Raw genomic sequence first — 24,716 nt, forward strand, 5'->3', positions numbered from 1 at the left:
TGTACGCGAAAAAATATGGCAGTAATTAGGTAAATTAATCAGATGTACGTTGTGTGCGCCACAGGCGAGCGCGCGAGCACGTATAGCAGTACGATACACGTTATATTACTTATGCGATATACTCGATTTTTTTTCAATTTAACCTCGCTCACGCGGGATATGTATTTTTTGTCGTCGCGTATGTACGATACATATAACTCGAGCGCTCGATGAGTTTTTCCCTGAATCGTTTTTGATGCCGAGCGCGGTTGTATTCATGCCCACCGCGCGCGCGACAATTGCGTTCGTTTCTCACTTGCGAGTATTAGAGAGATCCGTAAGTGATTTCCATCGTATTATGCCGCGCTTGTATTACACATTGTACCCAGAGGGCTGATGGCACGCGATAATGAAGAAGTATTATAACGGTTGTGTGCTACGTGCGAGTGTGTGAGCGCGTTTGTGTACGTGTACGCTTGTAATGCTACTGCCGCTCTCGTGTTTCTTTTTGCCATGCGCGCAAAATTACTGGCTCGATTTCACGACGATTAAATGAAAAGCTCAATCGTGTAGCTCTGCCGTACGTGCAAGCGCGCGTACGACTGTAATTTTTTCTCTTTACCTTTTATTTCGCGTTTTCATAAAAAAGCAATGATCGGCTAGCTCTCTCGGGGGCTTCAGCGTATTGATTTCTGATAAAAAAATATAAATTGCGCTGCACTTGTTTTTTAAGCGTACGACGTTTCGCGTATGCGTATACATACAAAGAATAAAATGTGCGTGTCGCTTTTGCGTGACCCTTTCGCAGTCACGGGTATATTTTTTTGGTAAAAGAAGTGGAGGAGTACACGGTACACGAAAAAATATGAAGAATTTCAAAATTCGCGCAAAAAAATAAAATCGTGATTATATTCCCTACGAGCGTGATTGAATACGAAAAAAGGGCTGTACACTATGGTTCGATGGATTTATTCAACCTACATAGGTACGTGCAGTTCACGTCTTGGTTTCATCCGAAGTGCGTATACAGAGAGACCAGAACTGCGCTGCAGTCACGAAATTTTCCGAAAGCACGGACTTGCTCTCTTTCTCTCTCTCGCATGTACGTTTTCTATATACACCCGATAAAAGCACGTCTGCGATATACATGTTATACGTACATCGAAAAAAGTCCACGTATATAAAGGCTCGAAACGCTCAGAATTTCTCTCACTCGGTCATTTGGCTTGTACGCGGCGATCAGGCAGCACAGTATCAGTGGTACGAGTCAGGAAACGGTCGGACCCTGCGCGCGACGCCCGCGTCCATATGTGTACGCGAGCTCTATATTATTTTCTTTTTATATCGAGCCTCTCTGGCTTTCTGACCCCCGACGCGTGTATAAATGCAAATTTTGCAGTAGTCGACTCACGCTCGATGGATAATATTATCGTTTCGAGAGGAAGTAGAAATCACGCGCGCGCGCGCGTGCGCGTAGAGCGAAAAGTTTTTTAAATAATTACAGGTTTCTGAGAATGGAAGTGAGCGCAAAACTGGCAATTGACTCAAGGGCTCTTTCGGCTGAAGGTACATGTTATATACGTTTGATGAGGAGGAGAGAGAAAGAGAGAGAGAGCTTGGGCTGCGGCTATTAATAGGAAAAGTTTGCTTTTATCTTTTAAACGGCCGACAACAGTACTAATTTCCAACTTCTCTCTGTGTGCGGTACGCGTTTTACAACGACTGCTTCGCGATGGACGATTCCGGGTGTAAAACGTAGAATGTAAATCTCGATTTTTACCAAGCATGTGTGGAGCTTATTTAGTTTGATACCTTCGCGTCTTTTATTATATTACCAGCCATTACTCGTGACTGTGTGATCACTAGATTCACTCGTAGAAAAATTTCAACTCTTATATTAGTAATCAAGTTCGATTTATCGACTCGTCGCATCAGCTCGATGAAGAGTCGCTGAATTTAACTCGTAAAATTTATAGGAGCTCTTTTTATATGCTTTTATATAAAAGAGAGAGCTGACTTGATTTTCGGAAATTCGTTTCTCGATAATGTACGAAAATTACGTGATCGTTGATTCGAGCCCCCGCCCGTCTTTCCAGTGGAATTCGTTCGTTATTGCAAAGTTAATTAACGCAATGGAAATCATCGAGGAGGCAAGAACGAGAACAAAAAAGAAATTTAGTCAACTCCACTGCTCTGTAAACTGCTCGTCTTATATATTGACAAACAAATCTATTTTCGCGTATACGTAGACACATTTCTGCTCATCAAACTTACGAGCCCGTAACAAGATATGCGCGCTGACACAAAAAAAAAAGAGACGACGAAGGAACGAGAGGGAGAGAAAAGACTACAGCGCAAATTACTACACGTTCATCAAAACGAAGCTCGAGTCGTGGCAAATTTCAATCTCGGCTTTTAATTTTCAAGCAGCGGCAGAACGACAGGCAGAGCTGCAGCAACAGCAGCACCACCACCCAGAAGAGCGCCAGCAGCAGCACCACCAGCAGTAGCAGTGGCATGCAGCACAGTGGCAAGAGAGAGAAAGAGCTAGAGAAGCTAAGACCTTAACGGTCGGTTAAACTTAACTGTCGGATCAAAAGTGTCATGCTCCGATGCACAGAAGCAAAAGGAAGGTAGCAGCGGCAGCAGCTACTCAGAGTCATCCCTCTTTACCAAGCAACGCGATTATAAGCGACGTTTTTACGCCTACGACTTTAAAATGACTCGAAAAAGGCTCGTTTTAACCGTTTACTTAATACTTTTGATTTTGTACCTCCTGTACATCATTTACTGCTTTTTTTTCTTGCTCTCTTTTGCCCTTTCTCCATCTCTTCTCGTTTCTTTGTATACGCGGGTATACTGAAGACGGAAAAAAGTTCACGCGGTAAGAGCATATAAACGCGTGCGCGCGCGCGCGACCAAGTTTTTTTTCCTCGCCGCGAGAGAATATCACAACACGATTGATCGGAAGTAATGGCGGTGGCGGCTGCTGCTGCACGAGCGCGGGTGGCGCGTAGTACGCTACGCTCTGAGTGCGCCGTAAAGGTCCTCTCGAGCATGTGATACGGTTGCTGATTTTACGACGATGTGCACTTGAAAAATTTTTAGTGAACTTCTAGGATTGTTATTGTAATCCACGAATGCCTTCTTTTTTTACGGTTATTGCGTGTTAAAAAAAAAAAAGAGAGAAGAAAGAAAATAGAAGAAAGAAGGAAAATTCGCGAGAGAGACGAACGAGCGCGAGGAAGTGAGTAAATATTTTTACGATGTATGTGTGTATACGCGCGTGCGGGGAAAAAAGCTTCACGAGCTCACGAAGCATATGCAATATACTTATGTACGTAATGCACATATGTACTTCGCGCAGCGAGAGATGTAACGTCGGGAACATATTCGACGAAACGATATTATAAATAATCAAGTCGTTTTGCGCCGCGGCTGCGGGCTGGTAACATTTTTCAAAGGGCTTTCCACGGGCGCGCGCGCGAACACTTACATATATAGCGTTTATCGCAAAAGAGAATTTAATTTCGCGAAAAGAAAAGAAATATTACTCGCTCCGAGCGACATTAACCTTTTGTCCAGCTCAGCGGGGTTCTCGGGTCCACCTGCGGCTTCTTTCTCTGCAGTGCCCGCGCTCGGTGCAGCTGTAGTGTACGTCGAGTCGACATCCTGTTTTTGTCTGGTAGCAGTAGCAACAGCAGCAGCAGCAGCTGAGCGATGCTTTTTATATACATACATAGGCGCGTATGTGTGTACGAATGTACGCATTAGTGTGTGTGTAATAAAAAATACAAGCTAAAGCTGAAAATACCGACAGTTCGCGAGTTTATATTTCCTAGCTGAAGTCACTTTTTGCAGAGTTAAATTCTTTGATTTTTCTTCCTGCTCTTATTTCATGTATCGATCGAAATTGCCACCTTCCCCCGAGCTAATCCCCGGCAACCGCTCTGAAAATTGAAATATAATTATAAAGTAAGATAAAATCAAAGTCTAGAAAAGAAACGAGTTGTAGCCGGTATATATTGTAGAAAGCGAGTAGCCTAGTAGTGCACCACCGGGTTCGTCCTACAGCGCAGTAGCAGCAGAAGCATGAGAAGCAGCAGAGCTGCGAAGCAACGAATCCACTTCGCAGATGAACTTTTTGAGGCTTCGAGCCCCGCAGGCTCTGCTGCTGCTGTTGCTGCTGCTGCTCGGGCTCGTTCGCTCGGCAAAGCTTGTGGCTTTGCCCTACTGTGTTTCGTGTCTCTTTTTGCGCTCCCTCCCCTACCTCTTTTCCACCCCGCCCTCTGCACGGCCTTGTGTATAAGTATATATGTATGCTACAAGGGCAAAATATATCCCTTGTGGCAGTATATACTCGCACCATAGTTTTCCTCTTTTCTCCCTCTCTCCCTCTCTCTCTCCTGCTTTTCGCCATTTTTTTTTCTCTTTCAGCCCGCAGCTTGGTTCTAGCTACAGTCTAGATATAGAAAGAGAAAAGGAGGGGCGAGGGAGCGAGGATCCAGCAACGAGCATCAGATTTTCGCAAGAAATCCCAGAGTCTGCACAACCGAACGCGAACGCACAAAAGATTCGGATCGATGTATATATAACGTTGGCAAAGTCTCTATAAGCCTAATTACAAGGCTCGAAAATTAAAATATGCCGTAATTTTTTTAATCTCACCCCCCGAGTCTTTACTCGGGAGAGAAGATAGAGAGACGTAGAAGAGTAGAAGAAGAAGACAAAGTCGCTACAGTGAAGTACAATTTTCCAGTCAGAGACTTAAGTAAGTTACGAGCAAGAGTCGAGCGCACCCAACACCGTCGAAAGGCAGAGAGAAAGTAGAGATAGAGAGAGAGGAGCTGCTCGGCTGCAGAGAGCAATATACTACTTGTAACACTCAATACGTTCCACTTAGAAAGGCTTTAGCTTGCGTCGACCACCCACCGCTGCGTAAAGTTCTTTCTTGTCTCGGAGCGAAAAGAGAGCCGAGGGCTGTTTCTGCTGCTTTTGCTTCTATGTAGCATCTGCCCTACGCTGATGCTGTTGTTGCTGCTGATGCGGCCGTTGCCTTATTGAAATTACCCTAGAAATTTTACACGATAATTAAATAGGTCTACCATGCGTTTACCAGTGCGTAATAATTTTGTCATCGACTGAAGTGCCACCACCCCCTATCGTTATTGTTGCTGTTGGTGGTCGTGTAATCAGCGAGAGGCGCCGCGAGAGAATGAAGGATATCGCGATTATTCGCCCAGCGTTAAATCATCATTCATACCGATTTCGAGAGAAGAGTTATTACTTTCAATAAAAGGAACACAATATTGCCTTTTTGCACGATGTGTGTGGAATCGTGTGTGTAGCGCCGCGCATTGCGGCGGCGCGCGCGATGCTTAATGGATCGGGTGCGAGAAAAAAGCACCGAGTAAAAAAAAACGAAAAAACAAAATAATACATCGTGTTCATACTCTCGCACACCTAAAGGCCGAAGCGTGAGAGCGGCTATGGGTACGTACGTGTATATAAATTTTAACCACGCGGAGCGTTGTATACGTATACAGAGTGAGAACGAGAAGGGGAGAGAGGGAAAAGTATAAATCAGCTTTTGTGAAAGTTGATTCTTTTTTGCATGCACACATTTTCATCAACGTTGCGTCACGAGGCGCATTGGTTGACGTTTTTTTTTGCAGAGATTTTTCATGTAGCGTGTGTACGGACGATATCGTATATATATGTGTGGCTCTCGCGTTCGGCTGTGCATTATGCATATAATGCACGTGTACGTAATAAAAATATATAGAGGTGTATTTACATTTTACGCGCGCGAATAAGATGCCGAAAGTCGATAAGATTTTTTTGCGCAGATCGACCGTATCAAAAATAATAAAAACTTTTGGCTCGCTTAGGTATGCGACATGTATGTATAGCGTAAGAGCTGCGATAGCAATAAAATGTTTTCTGAAACGCAATGAATTAAGGTAATTACTCTTAAACGGTGTAATATTAATTTTCACGATATGTAGCGGCAGAAGCGCAGCAGTATAGCAGAAGCGCCGGGAGAAGCATATATAGAATTGAATGGATTTTAACGGAATTGAAAATTTCCATTTAAAACATTGCCTCTCGGATATATAATACGCGATATACACATAACATTGAGGTATTTTTAAAAATAATACTTGAATGCAATTAATTCTATGCACGCGCGAGGAATGGAAACTAAAAAGAGCGAAGAAAGTAGGAAATAATTTAATTTAATTCGATATCAACACTTAATATAAGAATCTATTTTTGCGTTTATTTTTGCGATTGGAAATTCTTAGCAACGAAAATATATTTGACCCCGTTAATCTTTTTATGCGATCACTCACAGAAATAGTTTTCATTTGTTCTCTACAATAAAATTAATCGCCATTACGATGACGTTATTTAAAAAAAATTTCAATTTCATTGAACGACGGGCAAAAATGTTTCTTGCTCGGTTTGGGAGATATCGAATCGTTTTTCGCGTCTAAATTCGGATGCTAGCTTCAAAATGGCAAAGCTTGAAAAAATAATCCATGCGTTCTTGTCCCTGTACGAGTTGAATGAACAATCACGAAAGCCAATGAACACTGGAGCGAACCGAACCCGAGTTAAAGGAGCGTGTGGCCCGCGTAGTCTCGCATTAATCGCCGCTAGCAGCAGTAGCAGCCTCTCTTTCTCTGTGTGTACGCCGAGCATTTGAAACGAAAAGCTCGATGTGCTACTTGTACGGTATACACGAGCTTGCAAGCTCCATTCATTCGATTCGCGCTTTCTCCTTTCTCTCTTCTGCGTGGAAAGAGTGAGAGAGAAATGGTGTATAGCTGTCCCATGCCTGATTGCCAGTAGTGAATGCATTGCGTGCACACTGCTCTATTCCCGTATACTGTATAATCTTGCTCTGCTGCTGTGCAGAGTATTTTTACCGCTTTGCGATGGTTCGGCTTCACTCTCTCTTTGCATACTTTCGAGAATTCGTTTGTGCACTCGATGGTGCGAGCTGAATTTGTTTCTTATACGCGCATCCGTTCATCGGTGTATATCGGTTACACACAACTCGTGCTGCAAAGGATATCTCGTCGAGCTCGACGTAAAAATACGAGTACGAGTAAATAGGATTAGAAATGAGCACGGATTCTTCGGCGTCGTGGCTCTCCCCCGACGTATATATAACGCGGGGCAACTACACGAGTTTTACACGTATAATGCAAGTTTAAGAGATGGGAGAAAGAGTCGTGGTTGGCACACACTCCCACACAAACAAAAAGAACTTAACACTTTCTAATTTTTTTTTCCTCTCTTTTTCTCGGCAGTCTTTACCTGGCAACGACGTCGTAGTCGTAGTCGTAGTCGTCGTCGTCGTCGTCGTCGTCGTCGGCAGTGGCGGCATCGTCGTCGTCTCATCTCGTCTAGGTGAAAACTTAATTAAGATCTTCGCCATTTGTCTTTGTCGTCGTCGTTTAATTACTTCAGGAGCTGTACACATCCACACACTCACGTACACGTATATATAGCAAGAGGAGCGCGCCTAGCGTAGAACGCGAACCCTGCGGAAAGCATATTCTTCTCTCTCTCTCTCTCTTTCTCTCGGCTCTTTTTGGCTCTGACGTGAAAAAAGTGCTTTTCACACTTTTACCATGGGAGAAAGAGAAGGACGAAAGAATAAAGCTGCTTTGAATGTCATATCGTTAAAGAGGGCGACGAAAAAAAAAACAGAGAAAAAATGGTGGTGGGTAGGGGGTCAGAGTAAAGGTTGAGAACGTATCTAAGTAGTAGTAACAAGTTGACTTGAAAAATCCTTCAAGGGATAGATAGGGAAATGGTCGAAAGTTTGTAATTGAATAGTTTATCGCCCCACGCAAATCTCTGGTCTAAAGTTTTTTTTAAGATGAATCATCTTTTCCTCGGGAAACTTTTCTCTCTTTCCCTCTCTCTCTCTCTCGCTCTTTCTTGCGAGCTATTTTGTAAGGAAGCGTTTGACTCGCATAGCTCGACCGAGGAGCGCGGGAGAAGACGGCTGCGGCAGCGGAAAAAAAAGTTCATAGAAGAGGTTTGCCTTCGGGGCTAATCGCCGCGCGTACGCCATAAAGAAATATTTAAATATTTTTCAGAGTCGCTCCACGACGAAGAAAACGAGAGTCACGTGGTTAAAAAAAAAAAAAGAACGTTGAAAAAATTAAGAAGAGTAAAGAAAGAATAAAAGAAGAAAATAAAAGCTCTTACTGCTGCGCTGCATACGCAAAAATATAACGGCATATACACATCGGCAGTGGGATTACAACGATAAAGCATGCGGCAATGGGGCAGCAGCAACCCGATATATACCGCACACTCTCTCACGCGTGCGTGCACACGATGCTAAGCTCCATGTGTAACGATATAATTTAACTGCTTATATCAAATAACCTCGTACGTATACAGTCGCGTGCGCGCGCGCGTGGAACTCAAAAATGTTTATTTACTGTTTTATCCCTTGTGCACTGCAGCAAAGTGGTAAATAATCAGCTTATGCATGTACATACGCGTGGCCGTAATAAATCAACATTTTAAAAGCCTATTGCTCGGGCGATAAAATCAATATTCCTATACTTTGGGATCTGTTTCTCCGGTACGCGCGCCGCTTTATACATATGCACGTGTGGTTCGGTAAAAAAAGGGGAAAAAAAGGAAAAAAACACCGAGAAAAGTCCTATAAATCAGTCGGGCGGGCGACGAAAAAAAAACCGAAAAAAAATCCCACGCTCAAAGAAACGCCCGGACAAACAGAAACGACAGATAGATAGGCTCTATTTGAGAGCCTGCTATATAGGGAGTTACAGTATACGGCCTCGCGACACATCTCTGCCACCCGTAAATTTTGTCCTCTCTCGCTACTGCTGCTGCTGCTGCCAGTGCTGCTGCTACCGGTGTGCTGGAGCTTGCTCGGGAGAGGGAGAGAGAGAGAGAGCCCGAGGGAACCATGTCTCAGTCACAGAAGCCTGGCCGCGAGAGTTAAAAGCGCTGGTCTGGTCGCGCGCGCGCGCGGTGCAAACGAGAGTGAGAAAGAGGCGCATATATATAACGCGCAGAGTTTGGCAGAGCTCGCGCGCGCAAAGTTAATGCCACTTTAATCCACTAATTTTGAGGATTTCAACCTTGTGCGTCGCGCAGAGAGAAAGAGAGAGAGAAGTATATGCAGATGAGCTTCCCGTATATATAATAAGAGAAAGAGAGACTCGTGCGCCGCGTGTGACGTGCGCAGTATAGAATAGCGAATAGTAATGATGGATTTGTAAGGATTATGACTGTGGCGAGCAGTGTGCAGCTTGATTTAGCCACAGTGTTCTTTCTTTCTCTGTGACGAATAACAAAGACGCAGTGGGTGGAACTCCACGTGACACGCTTACGAATGCACGGGCTCGGGTAATGATAAGTGGATTATAAACGCGACGAATCGGTTGGTCTCTTTGCTCAACTAGAGAGAACAGCGTGTCTCGTGATTTCGATTTAAAATTGAATAATCAATAGTTCAAATATTTCTTCTGTGTACGATATAATTAATTTAAAATTTATTATATTGTTTGATAAATTTCGGTATGTTGTGTTTACTCTTTCGTAATATTTTACGAAAATTGTAGTTGCCTAGAAAGCTTGAAATTACCGCGAGATGTATGAATGTTTAGTTACATTTTTTTCTCGCCACCTTTATGTTGAAAGCTCCATTATGACATCATCGTCAATTAATATATCACTGTGTAACTAACAAGGAGACCACATGAGATGCGGGTCGACAAATGTCTTGAAAATTTTTTTCTGGTATCCTGGTATCTAATAATAAAGCCCCCTATGCTTAGTTTGATCCAATGGGCCTTAGGGCCTATTTTAAAAATCATTTTCTAGTTTATTGAAAAATCTTTGTGATTTTCTAACTAGTAATAGGACATATTAAACGGAAAATTGCACAACGAGAAGAGTGGTCTAAAGATAAGAGGTCTCAAAAATTCTGAAAAAATTCAAATGTATTCTTTGACTAATTCTATCACCTATTTTTAAAGGCCTAAATTTAACGCGTTTTTACTTTTTTCTTAAGAATTTCAGAGACCTTTGAAAATAAGTGATAGTAGGTTTCAAAAATTCTGAAAAAATTCAAATGTATTCTTTGACTAATTTTGAGACTTGTACATTTTGCAATTTTTCGTTCAAGATGTCATGTTACGAATTAGAAAATCACAAAGATTTTTCAATAAATTAGAAAATGATTTTTATAGTAGGCCCTAAAGCTCATTGGATCAACTTAAGCATTGTGGGCTTCATTATTAGGTACCAGGAGACCAGGAAAAAATTTTCAGGACATTTGGTGACCCGCATCTCATGTGGTCTCCTTGTAAGACAGACTCGAGAGCTCTGACAATATTCACACGTATAAAAAATGATTGTAAAGTCTTGCTAAAGTTAACAAGTTAAGCTGACAAAACGTTGACGAAAATAATTTTTAATCGATTGAAAAATTTCTATCTTGTCATAGAACTTGTTGTAAAAATTTTATTAAAAATAATAACACAATTAAAAATAGTTCTACAGTGTTTTTCGAGTACAAGGGATAGCAGCCTTTCTACGATCGAATTTTTTATTAATATAAAAAATTTGGACGATGTCAATCAATACTGTCCTGCTAAACCAAATTTTGTGCAGTTAATTGTAAAACCAAATGATAATTTTAAACGAGATACGTTGCGGCTCATTTAAAAACAAGTGTCTGGTAAAACAAAGGCTAAAGTTTTAAAAATAAAAAAGGCATATAATGGCAACTTATTCGTGTATTGTCAGGGTGAAGCGGATTTACAGGTCATCCTTTAGGTAAGCAAAAGAATAGCACAGATATTTCAGCTCAGATTTGCGTAAAAAATAACCCCCGTATTTAATTTCCTTTTAATTTCCTTTTAAATACAAAACTTTATTTTTTCACATTCGGAATCAATCACGACATCTAGCGGTTAAGCTGACAATACTTTCTGATATAAATTTGGTATTAATACTACTAATATAACATGTTGCACGATCGGTGCGCTAGATCAAAATATTGATTTACTTAGTACTATATCAGGTAAATCGATTTATGGAAGTATACGTGTGGTCTTTTTCAATCTCTTCTAAAATTATAATATCACTCGTACGCAGCCTCAACCTGCTCGTCAATCAGAGGCCCTTACAAAATGCTTCATCGCATTTCGGGTCATAATTTTTTCAGAAGAAAAGGTAGAGATAACTTTTCCCTTTTTGTTTCATTATTTTTTTAACGTTCTTCAGCGACTTTTATCAAGGAAAAAAATAGAGAATTCTTTCCCAGGACGCAGCATGTATAATGTGCTTTTGTTTTGTATATATCGCTCGTAAAATTATAAATACGCCTCGGGCGCCAAACCGGTTTTTCCTCATATATACGATCTTTTCCAACGACGATCTCACAGCGAAAAACGACGGCAGCGAAACGCACGGCAGAGGTCAAATATCAACTCCTGCACCGCGTTAAAGTTGCCCATATTTTCTCGAACGAAACGGTATAAATTTTTAATTGCACACGTCCGCGTCGTAAAATAAATGTCTTGTAAGCAACGCCCATGCCAAGCTTTTGTTTCATTTGGACGCGTTCTCTATTTCTCTCGTGCAGCACGTGGTGCTTCTTTTGATCGCGACTCGGCGTATTAAGACAGTGTAGTAAGGTATGAGCAAAATTGCATAGGTTTACTGAGCAAGGGGAATAAAGCGTAAAAATGGACAAAAATAAAGCGTATGATTCGCTTTATACGTCGGCGAGCGGATGTCATGTCGATTGTCCGGGCCAAACTCGTCTTTCTTTTTTCTTATAACACCCACCCACACACACATACACACACAGGTGCGAGACATCTCGCCCCGCGAATCGATCGTATTCTCCCACGAGACTGATATGGATATAGAGGCGCGCACGGCTACGGTGCCGGGATTTATATCCTCGGCGCAGCTTTCCTCTTTTTCTTTTGCCACTGCTACTACTGCTGCTGCTGATACTACTACAACGCGGCGGTAGTTTATCCTCTCGCGTGTGCTGTACGAGCGTCGCGTAGACTGCGCCGCAGGACTTTATTTCCAAATTACGGCCCGAAACTTTTTATTTATTCTTTTCCTTTTCGACGTCGTCGTGCAGTGATTTTCCGCTCGATATCAGAAAAGTTAACTAATTGACTCGCGGGAGATTGTGTAGCAAACGAAAGAGAAACTAAGGGAGGGGGCTAAGTCACTTTCGCAAAACCGCAATGCCATATATGGTACACGCCTAGAATCCCTGGCTTTTTCTCATGGATTTTATCGCGGCGCTTTGCCGAGGCGAGCAGGCGGGCACTATTCTCTTTTTCGAGCTGTGTATGCTCGCCACCACCGCGCACTATACGTGGCAAAGCATATGTTTTAATAAAAAGATTAGAAGAGCTTGGGGCTTGCTGCAGCTACTACTCTGTGTGGGTGGGTGAGCTTGCGCGTTCTTTTACCCTCATGTACGCGCAGTACAAAGACCATATACTCCAACTACTATTCGCGTGTACCCACGCGCGAGCTTTCGTTTCATTTTTCGCCCTCCCCCGGTTCCCTCTACCCTCCTTAGTTTTTTTATTTTAGTATTTTGAAAGAAGTTTTCACCCAAGGTTCTGCTTCTTCTACATATATATTTCCTATCTAAAATGGAGTCTGTATGTACGTCGTTCCATAAATTTAAAAGAAAGTGCTCAGGTTCTCTCTTTCTCTCTCTCTCTCTCTCCATCTCTCTCCTCCCGCTCTCCCCGCTCTCTTACATACATAGCTTCTTGGCTTCTTTTATACTTTCTCAGGTGCTTCACGTTTGCTTTCTCTCTCTCCCTTCCCCACTCTTTTTCTGTCTTTTATATAAATGTAGAAAAATTTTTTTGCGTCTGTCTTCTTTCTTTCTCTCTTTCTCCTCTTTGCGTTTTCTTTTCTGCTTCAGCGTTATTATTCTTACTGGCTCTGAAATCTACTTTATTTTTGTAACAGTGTACTACTACAACTCGGTCTCTCTCTTTCTGCGCTCGCTCTATATTATATATACGTACACGCGCGTTCTTTTGTTAATGCTCAACTATATGGCTAGTAAAAATTTAATTAAAACCCTCTCTCGTAGCTCGCGCCAGCTGATGCTGCCTGCCTGCCCGTACGAAAGAGATAATTTTGTATTGCCGACCAGATCGTAATGATTTAATTGTCAAAATATAAACAGAGACTCGAGGTAAACGAGAGATAGAGAAAAAGAGAGAGAGAAAAAGCTCGACTTTTCTACATCGTATAATTTCTCGCTCTTTACGGCGGGATGGTAACTCAGAAGAAAGAAAACGCGCGACGATATTCAAGTGGAAACAAAAGTGTGTCTGTCTGTTGGAATACAACGTGTGTGTATGTATGTAGGTATATACTCGCGCTATAACGTATGTAAACAGCAGTAGCAGCAGCAGAAGCGGCACATAGGCCAGAAAAGAAGAAGAAGCGAAATTGCGGAGAAAGTTACTCTCTTTCTCGGCGGTGTGGAAGGCAATTTCTTAGCCGCGAGAGAGCGAGAAGCTTGTCTGCGTCTTCTCTGCTGCCGCTGCCGCTGTTGTTGTAAAAGTTTGCGTACATATAGGCGAGTGTGTGCAGCCGCGTGTGATATTGTACTAAAGTCACAAAAGCATATGCTTTTTCGCTCGTTATATACAGGGGATTTACACGTATATTCGCCGCGCGGCAACGCTCTCGGCTCTCTTTCCTCTGCAAGCTCGTCTGTGCGCAGGCAGTGCTATCGCGTGCACTAAACTCATTTATGTGGGCGAGTGTATATGTGTATGTGGCCGATCAAAGGCAAACGCTTCAGTACGTGTGGGAAGAAATAAAAAAATAATAAACCAAAGGGTGTATACAATGCGTGTCGGAGCGGGGGTGGGAGCGCTTAATTTTCTCGCTCACTGCAAGAAGGAGAGATCACACGGAAGACAAGCGTGCAAAGAAAGGTGCCTGCCATGGATCGCTGTGGAGCGCGAGAAAGAAAGAGAACTTGGCTCAAGGCCGTTAATCCTGCCACCCGCGGAAAATTCGCGCAGGCCTGACACAGTACTCGCAGAGTATAAATTCGAACTTCAAGGACACGAGGAATTTCAAAAGCTTTTATGTATAGAAAACGATTTTGCGTTTTTCTTCCTTTCTCCCGTTCTTTCTTTTTTTTTTTTTTTTTTTGTAATTTATCGGTCTCTCGCCCGCTGGCTCGTCCTCCCCTCGCACGGCTTGCGCTAGCTTCTTCCTCTTTTTTTTTATTATATATATACGCCTTTCAGCGTATTCCGTACGCTCCTTTTTGCGGCTCAAATGCCATATCTTTTTTATTTTTTTCGCGATCTATATACAGCTCGGCCTTTATATTCCACTATCTTTCCTTTTTCTCTCACTTTTTCCGCTCTCTAATACACAGACACACAGCTTACCAGAATACGGCTGGACACGGTGGCCTTCCTCTTTCTCTCTTTCTCTCTCTGTCTCTCTCGTCCTTTGCTTTTTTTCGACAGATTTTTCTTTTTTTTTTCAACCCCCTACCCCTTCTTTTTTTTGCAGTATTCGTGTGGCCAAGCCTACAGGTGGATATGGAGAATCCGTGCATGTGCAATCAATTTATAGTATAACTACGCTAGAGCACTAGCTCGATGCACGCCGGCAGCAGCGTGCACACCACCGGCTAGCCTCGGAATATTTTATAACGGGTTTTTTGCGCTATTTTTTCGCCTATATATAGATGCGTGTGCGTGTGCCTACAAATCCACACAGCTCTTTTCTGATTCGAAAAAGTTTTACGCGCAATTGATTTTCAACGGTCGAGGGCAACAAAAAAAATATTTATACATACTTTTTATTTTATGAACGGATCTCGTATCTTATCGTCATCATTATTATTACTATATTGAAAAAGAAGTGAAAAAAATATTGAATTTGAATGCCAGCCAAAAGAGTATTGAACGCGTACAGCCTGATTTCCGTGCGGAGCTAGGCCCATCTCCTGCTTCGCGCTCGACTGAGCAAACCCCTTCTCTCTCTCTCGCTCGCGTAAATGTATATGCTATAGGGTTATACGCTAAAAGGCCCGTCCCATTGTGTTGTGTGTCGCGCCGCTGCTGTCTACTCCCCCACCCGTTTTCTCACAGTTGAATGGTTGATTCGCACGGAAACGAAATATGCAGTCTACTCTGTCTCTCTCTCTCTCTCTCTGTAGAGACCCTCCGCATGCTGGGCCATGGTGACACTGCATCGAACGGTTATATAAACTGCGCGCGGGGGATGCTTTCACAACGACGACGCGATCGGCCTGTAAAGTGTAAATCATTCGATTGTCTAAGCTGTTTATGATTTTTTTTATTCTTTTCCCCCTTTTCTTTTTTAGAAAAAGTTAAGTTACATACTTTTGCACGCGCGCACGGAAGTATATTTTCTATATACACTGGAAAAAGATTTATAAAGTTTCTTCGTGCCCAGGCGTAATGAGATAAAATATTCGGAAAAGTAAGTCGAAACAATAATAATAATAATAATAGGAATGGGACGCGCGCAGGAGGTTAAGGAAAAATTACACCGAGATCTTTAAGATCTTTTTCCATTCGAACATTGAAGTTTTGTAAAAGTTGCTGCGCGCCGACGAGTAAAAGCTTTTGCCTTGGCTTTTAAAAAGAGTTGAAGCTAATCGTTTTCAACGCTACTTCGTAATCTTTTCTCTTTCTATGTTATTTTTTTGCTTTATTTCTATTTTGCGAAAGCAAAGGTAGGCAAATAATAAAGAAAGGAAAAATGAGGACTGCTCGAGCGCAATTTCTTTAATGTAAATATTTCAAAAAAAGCTACATACGTGACCTTAACAATCAAATGCCGAGCACACGCGCGCGCGCAAGACGTACACTTGAAACGTAGAAAAGATCTTTTTTAAAACACTTTGCTATACGTGGAGATTCGAGCTATATACAAAACAGAAGCATCCCCCCATCCACATGAGCCATATTATTGTGTCTGTGTGCATGTGTGTGGGTGTGTACGTCTCAAGCTTTTATTTCGCGATCGAGGTCGTCTACGGCTGAGCACTTTAAGAATCGGTCTACGCACAAGCGCATGTCTGTCCTCTTTTCTTTCTGTCTCTCGTCTTTTCAAGACGATACTTATATACACGCCCGTAAGTTAAATAAAAAGGGACGAAGAGGTATAGAAAAAGGCATACGCGCCTGTTCGAATTGACCCGGGCAGGATATATATTTCACACGATCTTCTTTTGTACTTTGGCCTCTCTCGATGCTCGGCGTATATGGCGCGGAGCCTCTCTCTCTCTCCATCCTCCCGATCCTTTTCCGAAGGTATATAAGAAAATTTATTTTTCCGCTCGTAAATATTCCATCGGCTACACGTTATGCAGAGAGAGAAAAAAAGGGAAAGAAGAGGGAAGAGAGAGGGTTTCGTACGAGCCTTCGACAAATTCGCTTATGATCGATTTTGTATAGAAGCGCGCATGTGTTATATATTCACCGCCTTGAGGCGCGTTCATATGTATACCGCGCTCCACGCAGACTCCCACGTTCGCGCGTGTGTTTGTGTGTCTGTGTGTAGGGCAGGCAAAAAATAAGCTTTTGCGAGCTTTTGTGCGTATCAGCAGTCTGAAAATGGTCATTCACTCGTCTCTCTCTCTCTCCGCTATTTCCTCCCCTTCGAATCAAAATAGCAATTATATACGTATAATTTGTACGAGGACGTCAATCTCGTCGCTGCGTGCTGCGTTGTACCTATATTACGTGCGCGCCGCCGCCGCCGCACCTACGCGTAATCGGCGTCGCGCGTTAAGCTGTCAAATCGAGCGATGATCGTCGGCAATCATTATACGATCGTCGCCGGGGCCATCGAAATGCAATAATAAACAATTGGCCGAGATTAATCGTATGATTAGTTCGCCTCCTGTGTACGGCGCGGCCTATATATATGTGTACGTATACGTGCGCGTGCGGCCCGCTCTGGGGGATCGAGCTGCAGCTGCTGGGGGAATGCGCGGGAGAGGGTCGCAGGGGCGATAAGGAGGGCAGACCATCGCGTCGCCACAACGCGACAACCACAACAAATGATGCATAACGCAACGGCACATCCTTGTGTGCGCAGTCCGCCTATACACGTACGTATACAACACATATGTATCGATATTATTACGATATATATATAGACGTCATATTACAGCGACTGACAGGCGCACGGTATATGCATTATAGCTGTGTAAACGCTGTATCTGTGCGTGTCCTTGGCCTGTGTATGTATGCATGCACAAAGACACACTTTGTTAATTATCGAGCTATATGCTGCTGCATACGTGCGAACGTGTGCGAGCAAACACACACACATACACGTATACACACATGTTAAGCGGGGGTTGGATTGGACAAACAAGGCAAACACAGCGACGCGACACCGCTATTGCTGCTGCTGTTGCAGATCATATAGGACAGGATTGCAGTTATATAGCGACAAAGGTCAACGAACTAATATCGATAAATATAGACAGCGTAATAATTGAGTTGTGTTGTAGAATTGAACTCGCGCCTATGTACACACATTAAAAATTTAGGTAAGGGCGAATAAAAAACCAATGATCGGCTGACCGACCCTGATAATGACCAAAGAATGAACATTTAAAATTTATTAATGATATTACAAATTTTAAACGCTTTTTAAATAACGTGAAAATGATTTTCGAACTGATTCAAAAAATCTAGACCAGTTTCTACCAGTTTAAATGCGATAATACCTCTTCTGAATGAGTAACTTTATATCTGTAAACTTGTAAGTGGCAAAGTAAAAATAATTGTATAAGTACGGTTTTGAAGAATTATTGTATTTCGCGCCTCCTCCAAAAGATCAAAATGTAGTACTCCCTCTCGTGACTTTAGACCACACTTACAAAGACATGAAAAGTAAAGAATCCCAACGTCCGCTCGCGGTGCCGCTGGTGGCGCGCTGCGGTGACTGTGGGATTTCGTCATTTTCTTCAGCTTTGTGTCTAATAGACAACACGCTTAAGACATAACCTTTATAATCAAAGTAGAAGATGGGGAAGTCGAAGAGGAAGGCAAAGAAGGAGAAGCTGTCCAAGGAGTTGGCCAGGTTAGTGAGGAAAGAGATGGAACGAGTTACTCGCCGACCCCGCAGAAGGTCTTCGTCGTCGTCGAGTAGCGAGTCAAGCAACAGCAGTAGCAGCAGCAGTTCCAGCTACCGACCGAAAAAGAAGCGGTCGAGACGATCCGTTTCCAGTTCGAGTGACTCGGAACCTAACAGCGGTAAGTAGTTCTTCGGGCATGCAGAGACACGTCTGAGACGATATATTCGTATTTAATCTCGAGTTCTTGAGTTCAACTCTACATATTCATTCGCTGGGAGCGAACGAATGGTTTAGCGGGGCTAACCTGTACGAACTCGTGGCTTGTATACATTGCACTGGGAGTGTACATGTACGTTGACGGCGAATGTGTCGATACACACGCGTCAGAAGCCGGCTCGCGCAACGATTCTCGTTGCCGAGAAAAATGATATCATGCGCGGTTATGATATTCATACTATGCACATGCATTGAGAATAACGTGTGTTTTTTCTCTTTTGTCTCTATCTGTTGTAACAGATAAGCAGCGTCGTTCAGAAGAGACTGTGAACACGGCGTCAAAAGTAGATGACGACCTAACCTTGTCGGGCGACAAGGCCGGCGGCTCTACAAACAAGGACGCCCAAGACATACACGCCGTCTCGCCCGTGAAGGAGAACACAGCCGACAAAACCAAGTCGTCGAATGACGAGACAGTTTCTTCGGAGAAGGAACTGAGCAATGATGTGCTGGATAGAATCGGAAAAAGATTGGTCGAGGATCGTCCACTAGCTGAACCTGTGCACTCTGCATTTCACGAGCGTTGGCAGGATGTTTTCAAACTGGGATTACCGAAAGAAGAAAGAGCAGAGTTAGTGAAAAAATTTCCGCTCCCGAAAAATTGCACCTTCCTAGACGCGCCCAAGCTCAACAAAGAGATAGTATTATCCGTGAGCGAGTCATGCAAGACTAGGGATGCGCGCATTGTCGAAAAGCACGGCAGATTACTCGCATGTCTCGGTGCAAATTCGGCAGTATTAATGGATCTATTATCACGCGACAATGATGCAGATTTGACGTCAATCGAAGCCATAAGCAACGCAGCTCGACTCATCATCGACACGCTGCACGAAGAGACTTGTATGAGAAGAGCTTTGATTTTGGGCAACGTTAATACGTCTATGAAGGATGTTTTATTAGCAACGGAGCCCGATGAATTTCTTTTTGGTGGAAATCTACCAGAGCTTCTGAAACAGGCACAAGCCACAAATAAGGATGTACAGGTGCTGGCCAAGAAACCCGCACCTTCTGTAAACAAGTCAAAAAACTTCAAAGGCCCGCAGCGTCAGCAAAGCAGATCGCAGACGACATCATCGAGCGGGCCGCAGACGAGATCTGCAACGACGACGTCGAAACAACAGGAGTCGAGACACAAGAGCGATCATCAGAAAGCTCGTTACGATCAGAACAAGTCCTCGAAAAAATACTATCAGAAGAAATGATAGAATTGCCAGTAAGTAAAATCGCCGGCAGGTTGTCGCACTTTGTTAAAAATTGGAAACTGTTGACCTCCAATCACGTGATACTTTCATGGTTGAGAGGATTTAAAATTCAATTTACATCGCATCCTATTCAGATGGTTTTTAAACAGACATCATTCTCAACGGAAGAAAGGCCTATTGTTTCCTCGTTGATTGACGATTTGATTCTCAAAGGAGCAATAAGAGAATGTTTGCCGGTCAAAGGTCAATTTTTATCGAATATTTTCACTGTGCCCAAACCAGATGGCACGTTCAGGTTAATATTGAATGTAAAAGCGTTAAACGAATTTATAAATGTTACGCACTTTAAAATGGAAAATTATAAAATTGCTATGAATTTAATGGAGCAGGGTTGTTTCATGTCAAAAATTGACTTGAAAGATGCGTATTACACGCTGCCAATTCACGATTCGCAAACAAAATTTTTACGTTTCAAATTTAACAATCGGCTCTACGAGTTCGTTTGTTTGGCATTCGGTTTAAACGTGGCTCCTTTAACCTTTACTAAGCTATTGAAACCAGCAGTTACATTCTTACGAGAATTGGGCGTCACATTGGTTATTTACCTGGACGATATTTTAATTTTTGGGAAAAATTATTCAGAATGTGCTAAAAATTACTTATGGACAAGCAAAACCTTGCGATTTCTAGGATTCGTTCTACACGATAAGAAATGTAAGCCTATCCCGGAACAGAAATGTATATTTTTGGGCTTTTTATTCGACTCGATTCGTATGGTAATGGAATTGCCTGAAAATAGGAAGATTCATATGAAAAAATTGATCGAAAGCTTCAGTAAGAAAGAGCGTTGTACGATACGTGAATTTGCCCAATTTACAGGTTCAATCGTTGCCTGTTGTCCAGCTATTGACTACAGCTGGTTATATACAAAAGAATTAGAGCAGATAAAATTAGCGGAATTGTGTAAATCCAACGGTAATTATGATTCTTCCATGTCGCTGAAAGGCATTGACTTACGGGCAGATTTATGGATTTCAAAAATTTTGAACGGTTATAGAAAAATTCGTTTTCAACAATACGATCGAGTCATATTTTCTGACGCGTCCTTGTCCGGTTGGGGTGCGTTCTGCAATAATAAACGCTGTAACGGATTTTGGACGCAAGCTGAACGTTGTTACAGCATAAACTATTTAGAAATCAAAGCAGCTTGGTTCGGGCTGAAATGCTTCGCGGACGAGATGCGTGATGTAAATATTTTATTACGTATCGATAACTCCACTGCTATAGCATACATTAATCGTATGGGAGGTACCCGTTACGATTATCTTAACGAACTCACACAAGAATTGTGGGAATGGTGTGAGGTCCGTGGCATTTATGTTTTCGCTTCGTACATTAAGTCAAAAGAGAATATAGAGGCTGACGAGGAATCGCGTAAGACGGAGACAGAGAACGAATACGAACTATCTGATGAAGCTTTCAGCCAGATAGTCGAATCGTTCGGTTTACCGGATGTAGACCTGTTCGCGAGCAGATCAAATAAAAAATGCGAACGTTTCATCTCCTGGAAAAGAGACCCCGAGGCAGAGGCAATCGACGCATTTACTTTGTCGTGGCATGACATTCGCTTCTACGCATTTCCTCCGTTCAGTGTAATTTTAAAAGTTCTTCGAAAAATCAGGCAAGACAAAGCTCTTGGCATTGTCATAGTTCCGTATTGGAGGGGTCAACCTTGGTTTCCAATTTTTCAATCACTTGCGATTTCGAATTTTATATATTTTTCACCAAGTAAAGAACTTTTAACATCTTCCAACAGAACGCCACATGCACTCTGGGAGTCGCTTACCCTGGTGGCAGCTCTATTATCCGGCAAGCGTTAAGTAAGCAAGGAGTTCCCGACGAAGCAATTGAAACTAGCATGGCATCTATTGGAGTTTCAACTATAAAGTCGTACGACGCTGCATTAAAGAAGTGGTGGATATTTGTTCATCAAATCAAGGGAGATGTCTATGAACCAACAACGAAACAGATTATGGAATTCCTTCAACAGCAATTCGATCGAGGGTTGTCCCATAGCTCATTAAACATCATGAGATCGGCCATATCCCTCATTATCAATTCCGACATCGGCAATGATAAAAGCTTGAAGCGCTTCTTTTCCGGCATCGCGAAGCTCCGACCATCGCTTCCAAAATACAATACTACCTGGGATCCGAAAGTCATTATAGACTTTTACAGTGGCAAGCCGGCTAATGACTCGCTTACATTTAAGGATTTATCATATAAGTTGATTACTTTATTAGCTATTACTACTGGTCATCGGCTACAGACACTTTCACTCATTAAAGTGCAAAATATTAAATTTTATGAAAATAAAATAGAAATACTCATTCCTGACTGGATAAAAACAACGAGAAAAAATGTCTGTCAGCCGGTACTAATTTTACCTGTTTATCCTCCGAACGATAAAATTTGTCCGGCAACTACTCTCAAACATTACCTAGAAAGAACTAAAAGTATAAGAGGCTCGATCGATTTATTATTTTTGTCAATCAATAAGCCAGTTAAGGCTGTATGTAAACAGTCTCTTAGTAGCTGGGTGAAACAAACTCTTACAGATTGTAATGTTGACACTTCCACCTTTTCAGCTCATAGCACACGCCATGCTGCAAACTCAGCTGCTAAGAGACTGGGTGTGAACATAGATTCAATTTTACAAACTGCTGGGTGGTCAAATGTTGCCACATTCGCGAAATTTTATGATCGGCCAGTAATTAATGATAATTCGGAGTTCGCACTTTCAATTCTTAATAATTAAAATAACTAATAAATAAGATATTCTCATTTTATTGAATTTATCGTATTGAATGTAATACGCGAGAGAATAAATGTTTATTTGCATCTACTTTGATTGCCGTAGATTCCGTCTTTGAACATCTACATTTTGATCTTTTGGAGGAGGCGCGAAATACAATTGAACAATCGAACGAACTCCAAGAGTGAAGTTCGATTACGATTGTATGAGCGCCTCCTCCAAAAGATCAAGGTCCCACCCAATACTTACCCTTATTCATTGGAATAAGCCCCCTTTGAATCTACGGCTCATCTTTGGTATAATGACGAAATCCCACAGTCACCGCAGCGCGCCACCAGCGGCACCGCGAGCGGACGTTGGGATTCTTTACTTTTCATGTCTTTGTAAGTGTGGTCTAAAGTCACGAGAGGGAGTACTACATTTTGATCTTTTGGAGGAGGCGCTCATACAATCGTAATCGAACTTCACTCTTGGAGTTCGTTCGATTGTTCAATTGTTCGAATTTATGCAACATATTTTTCATATCTAACAAATTTATCCGTTGGCCAAAAAATATAGCCATGACACAACAGTGACAATTTTTAGCAATAAGCCGATACTGAATTTTTATTTTAGGTACTTTTACGTGAAATTGTTGTTGAAAATTAGTATAGTAGTATTAACTTTTTTCTACATTAATTGTACATACATTAATAAACGAATGACATTCAAAAATTTACATACACAATTATTTATGTAATCATAAACGAGTAACATCTTATTTAGTCCTAACTAGACCCAGTCTGCACCGCTAGATGGCGAGTACATTCGTCTATAAATCTGCAAGTGGCAAAGTAAAAATAACTGTATAAATCAAGGCGCGGTTTTGGAAAAATTAGACAGTTGTTGAATGATGTTTCAGAATATCAATAACATAAACGTATTAATAGTCAACGCAGGGTCGAACTTTTTGAAATACACTTGATATACTTGACAAGCTGGAACATTACAAAAACAATCCATAAATTTAAATTGAAAATTTTGTTATATGATCTATACATGGACGCCAGTACATGAGTGAACGAGTTCCATATTATACTGTGTATAGACGAGCGATACCGCTCTCGGCACGCACGCCTACACGCATTGACGCCACGCGTACGCTCAAAAGGAGGTATGGCGCCACCGCTGCACACATGCACACGTGAGTTCGATTTAATTAAGTTTTGCTTCGCGCTTATATACACATATGACACTTAAAAGTTTATACGTTTACATTGATATTACGATCAGAGAAGTGCCGTTGCAAGACCTCGACACCGTGTACGTATATACACACCATATTATACGGTGGAGATACGGAATCGGTTAGATGGAAAGAGAGGTCGACTTGCCTGCGCATCACGTCAAAGTTATTATTTCCATATATGGAGCTCGTGCGGCAATATAGATTCGTTATGCGCGCGTGTGCCCCGAACGTTTTCGACCAAAGGTGGACGTCCACACGCGGCGAAGAAGAGAGCAGAGGAGAGTTTGAAAGATTAATTTTCAGAAAAGGCTGGCGCGCGCCGCAAGCGCACACACATACACACGAATTCGTCGGGAACCAAGTTAATTAACCATATATGATGGAAAGTTTCAATGGTAGGTACTCTGGGTATGTGTAACCTATACGAGCCGCCACAGAGCTGCACTCCGAGAGCTGTTCCTTTATATTCGAAGTCGGATTCGTGTAGACGTACGTATATTTATGCCACGTGAGGATTGAACAAATAATGTTTGTGTATAGGTAGATGTACTTACCCTCGATCACAGGATGACGTGGTTTATATGACATATCTGCAAAAGAAAAAACAAATCGGAGCATTATTATTGGCACAAATCACTGGGACTCGAGGAGGGTATAAAAAAAAATAAACGAGGCTTATATAATACTCGACGACGAGGTGCTTTTTTATATTCTATACTTTTCTCGTTTTCGCCCCATCATTATTCACCGTCGTATCTGTCATAGTCCCAGAGATGGAGAAAAAATATGATGCGGTACGTAATACGCATAGTTAGGAAAACGCTTATGAGCTATGAAGGAAGCAAGTAAAAATCATATATACGAAGAGTATATGTAAGGGATGCAACTGCGGCAACTTTTAATTATCCGTCCTCATCCTTTTCCCCCTACCCACCTCCTGCCCCCATCCTTCCATCCCACCGTTCGTTCTCCAGTTCCCACTTTGAAATCCATTAATGAAGAAGCCTCGCGACCCCACGGCATGTCACGATGATGCTGCACCGCCGCTGC

At 42.3% G+C, this 24,716-nt stretch overlaps 1 protein-coding gene across 1 annotated transcript in view; it reads right to left on the reverse strand.

The window, feature by feature from the left end:
• LOC106655299 (agrin-like) overlaps positions 1-24,716 on the reverse strand; it is a 169,688-nt gene that overhangs the window by 137,335 nt on the left and 7,637 nt on the right. Inside the window, exon 2 of the mRNA XM_023461856.1 lies at positions 24,221-24,256. Coding sequence (XP_023317624.1) covers positions 24,221-24,256 — 36 coding nt within the window. The remainder of the gene's footprint in view (positions 1-24,220; positions 24,257-24,716) is intronic.

This window comes from Trichogramma pretiosum, unplaced genomic scaffold (genome assembly GCF_000599845.2).
Source record: "Trichogramma pretiosum strain Unisexual culture from Peru unplaced genomic scaffold, Tpre_2.0 scaffold12, whole genome shotgun sequence".
In the NCBI taxonomy this organism is placed as follows: domain Eukaryota; kingdom Metazoa; phylum Arthropoda; class Insecta; order Hymenoptera; family Trichogrammatidae; genus Trichogramma; species Trichogramma pretiosum.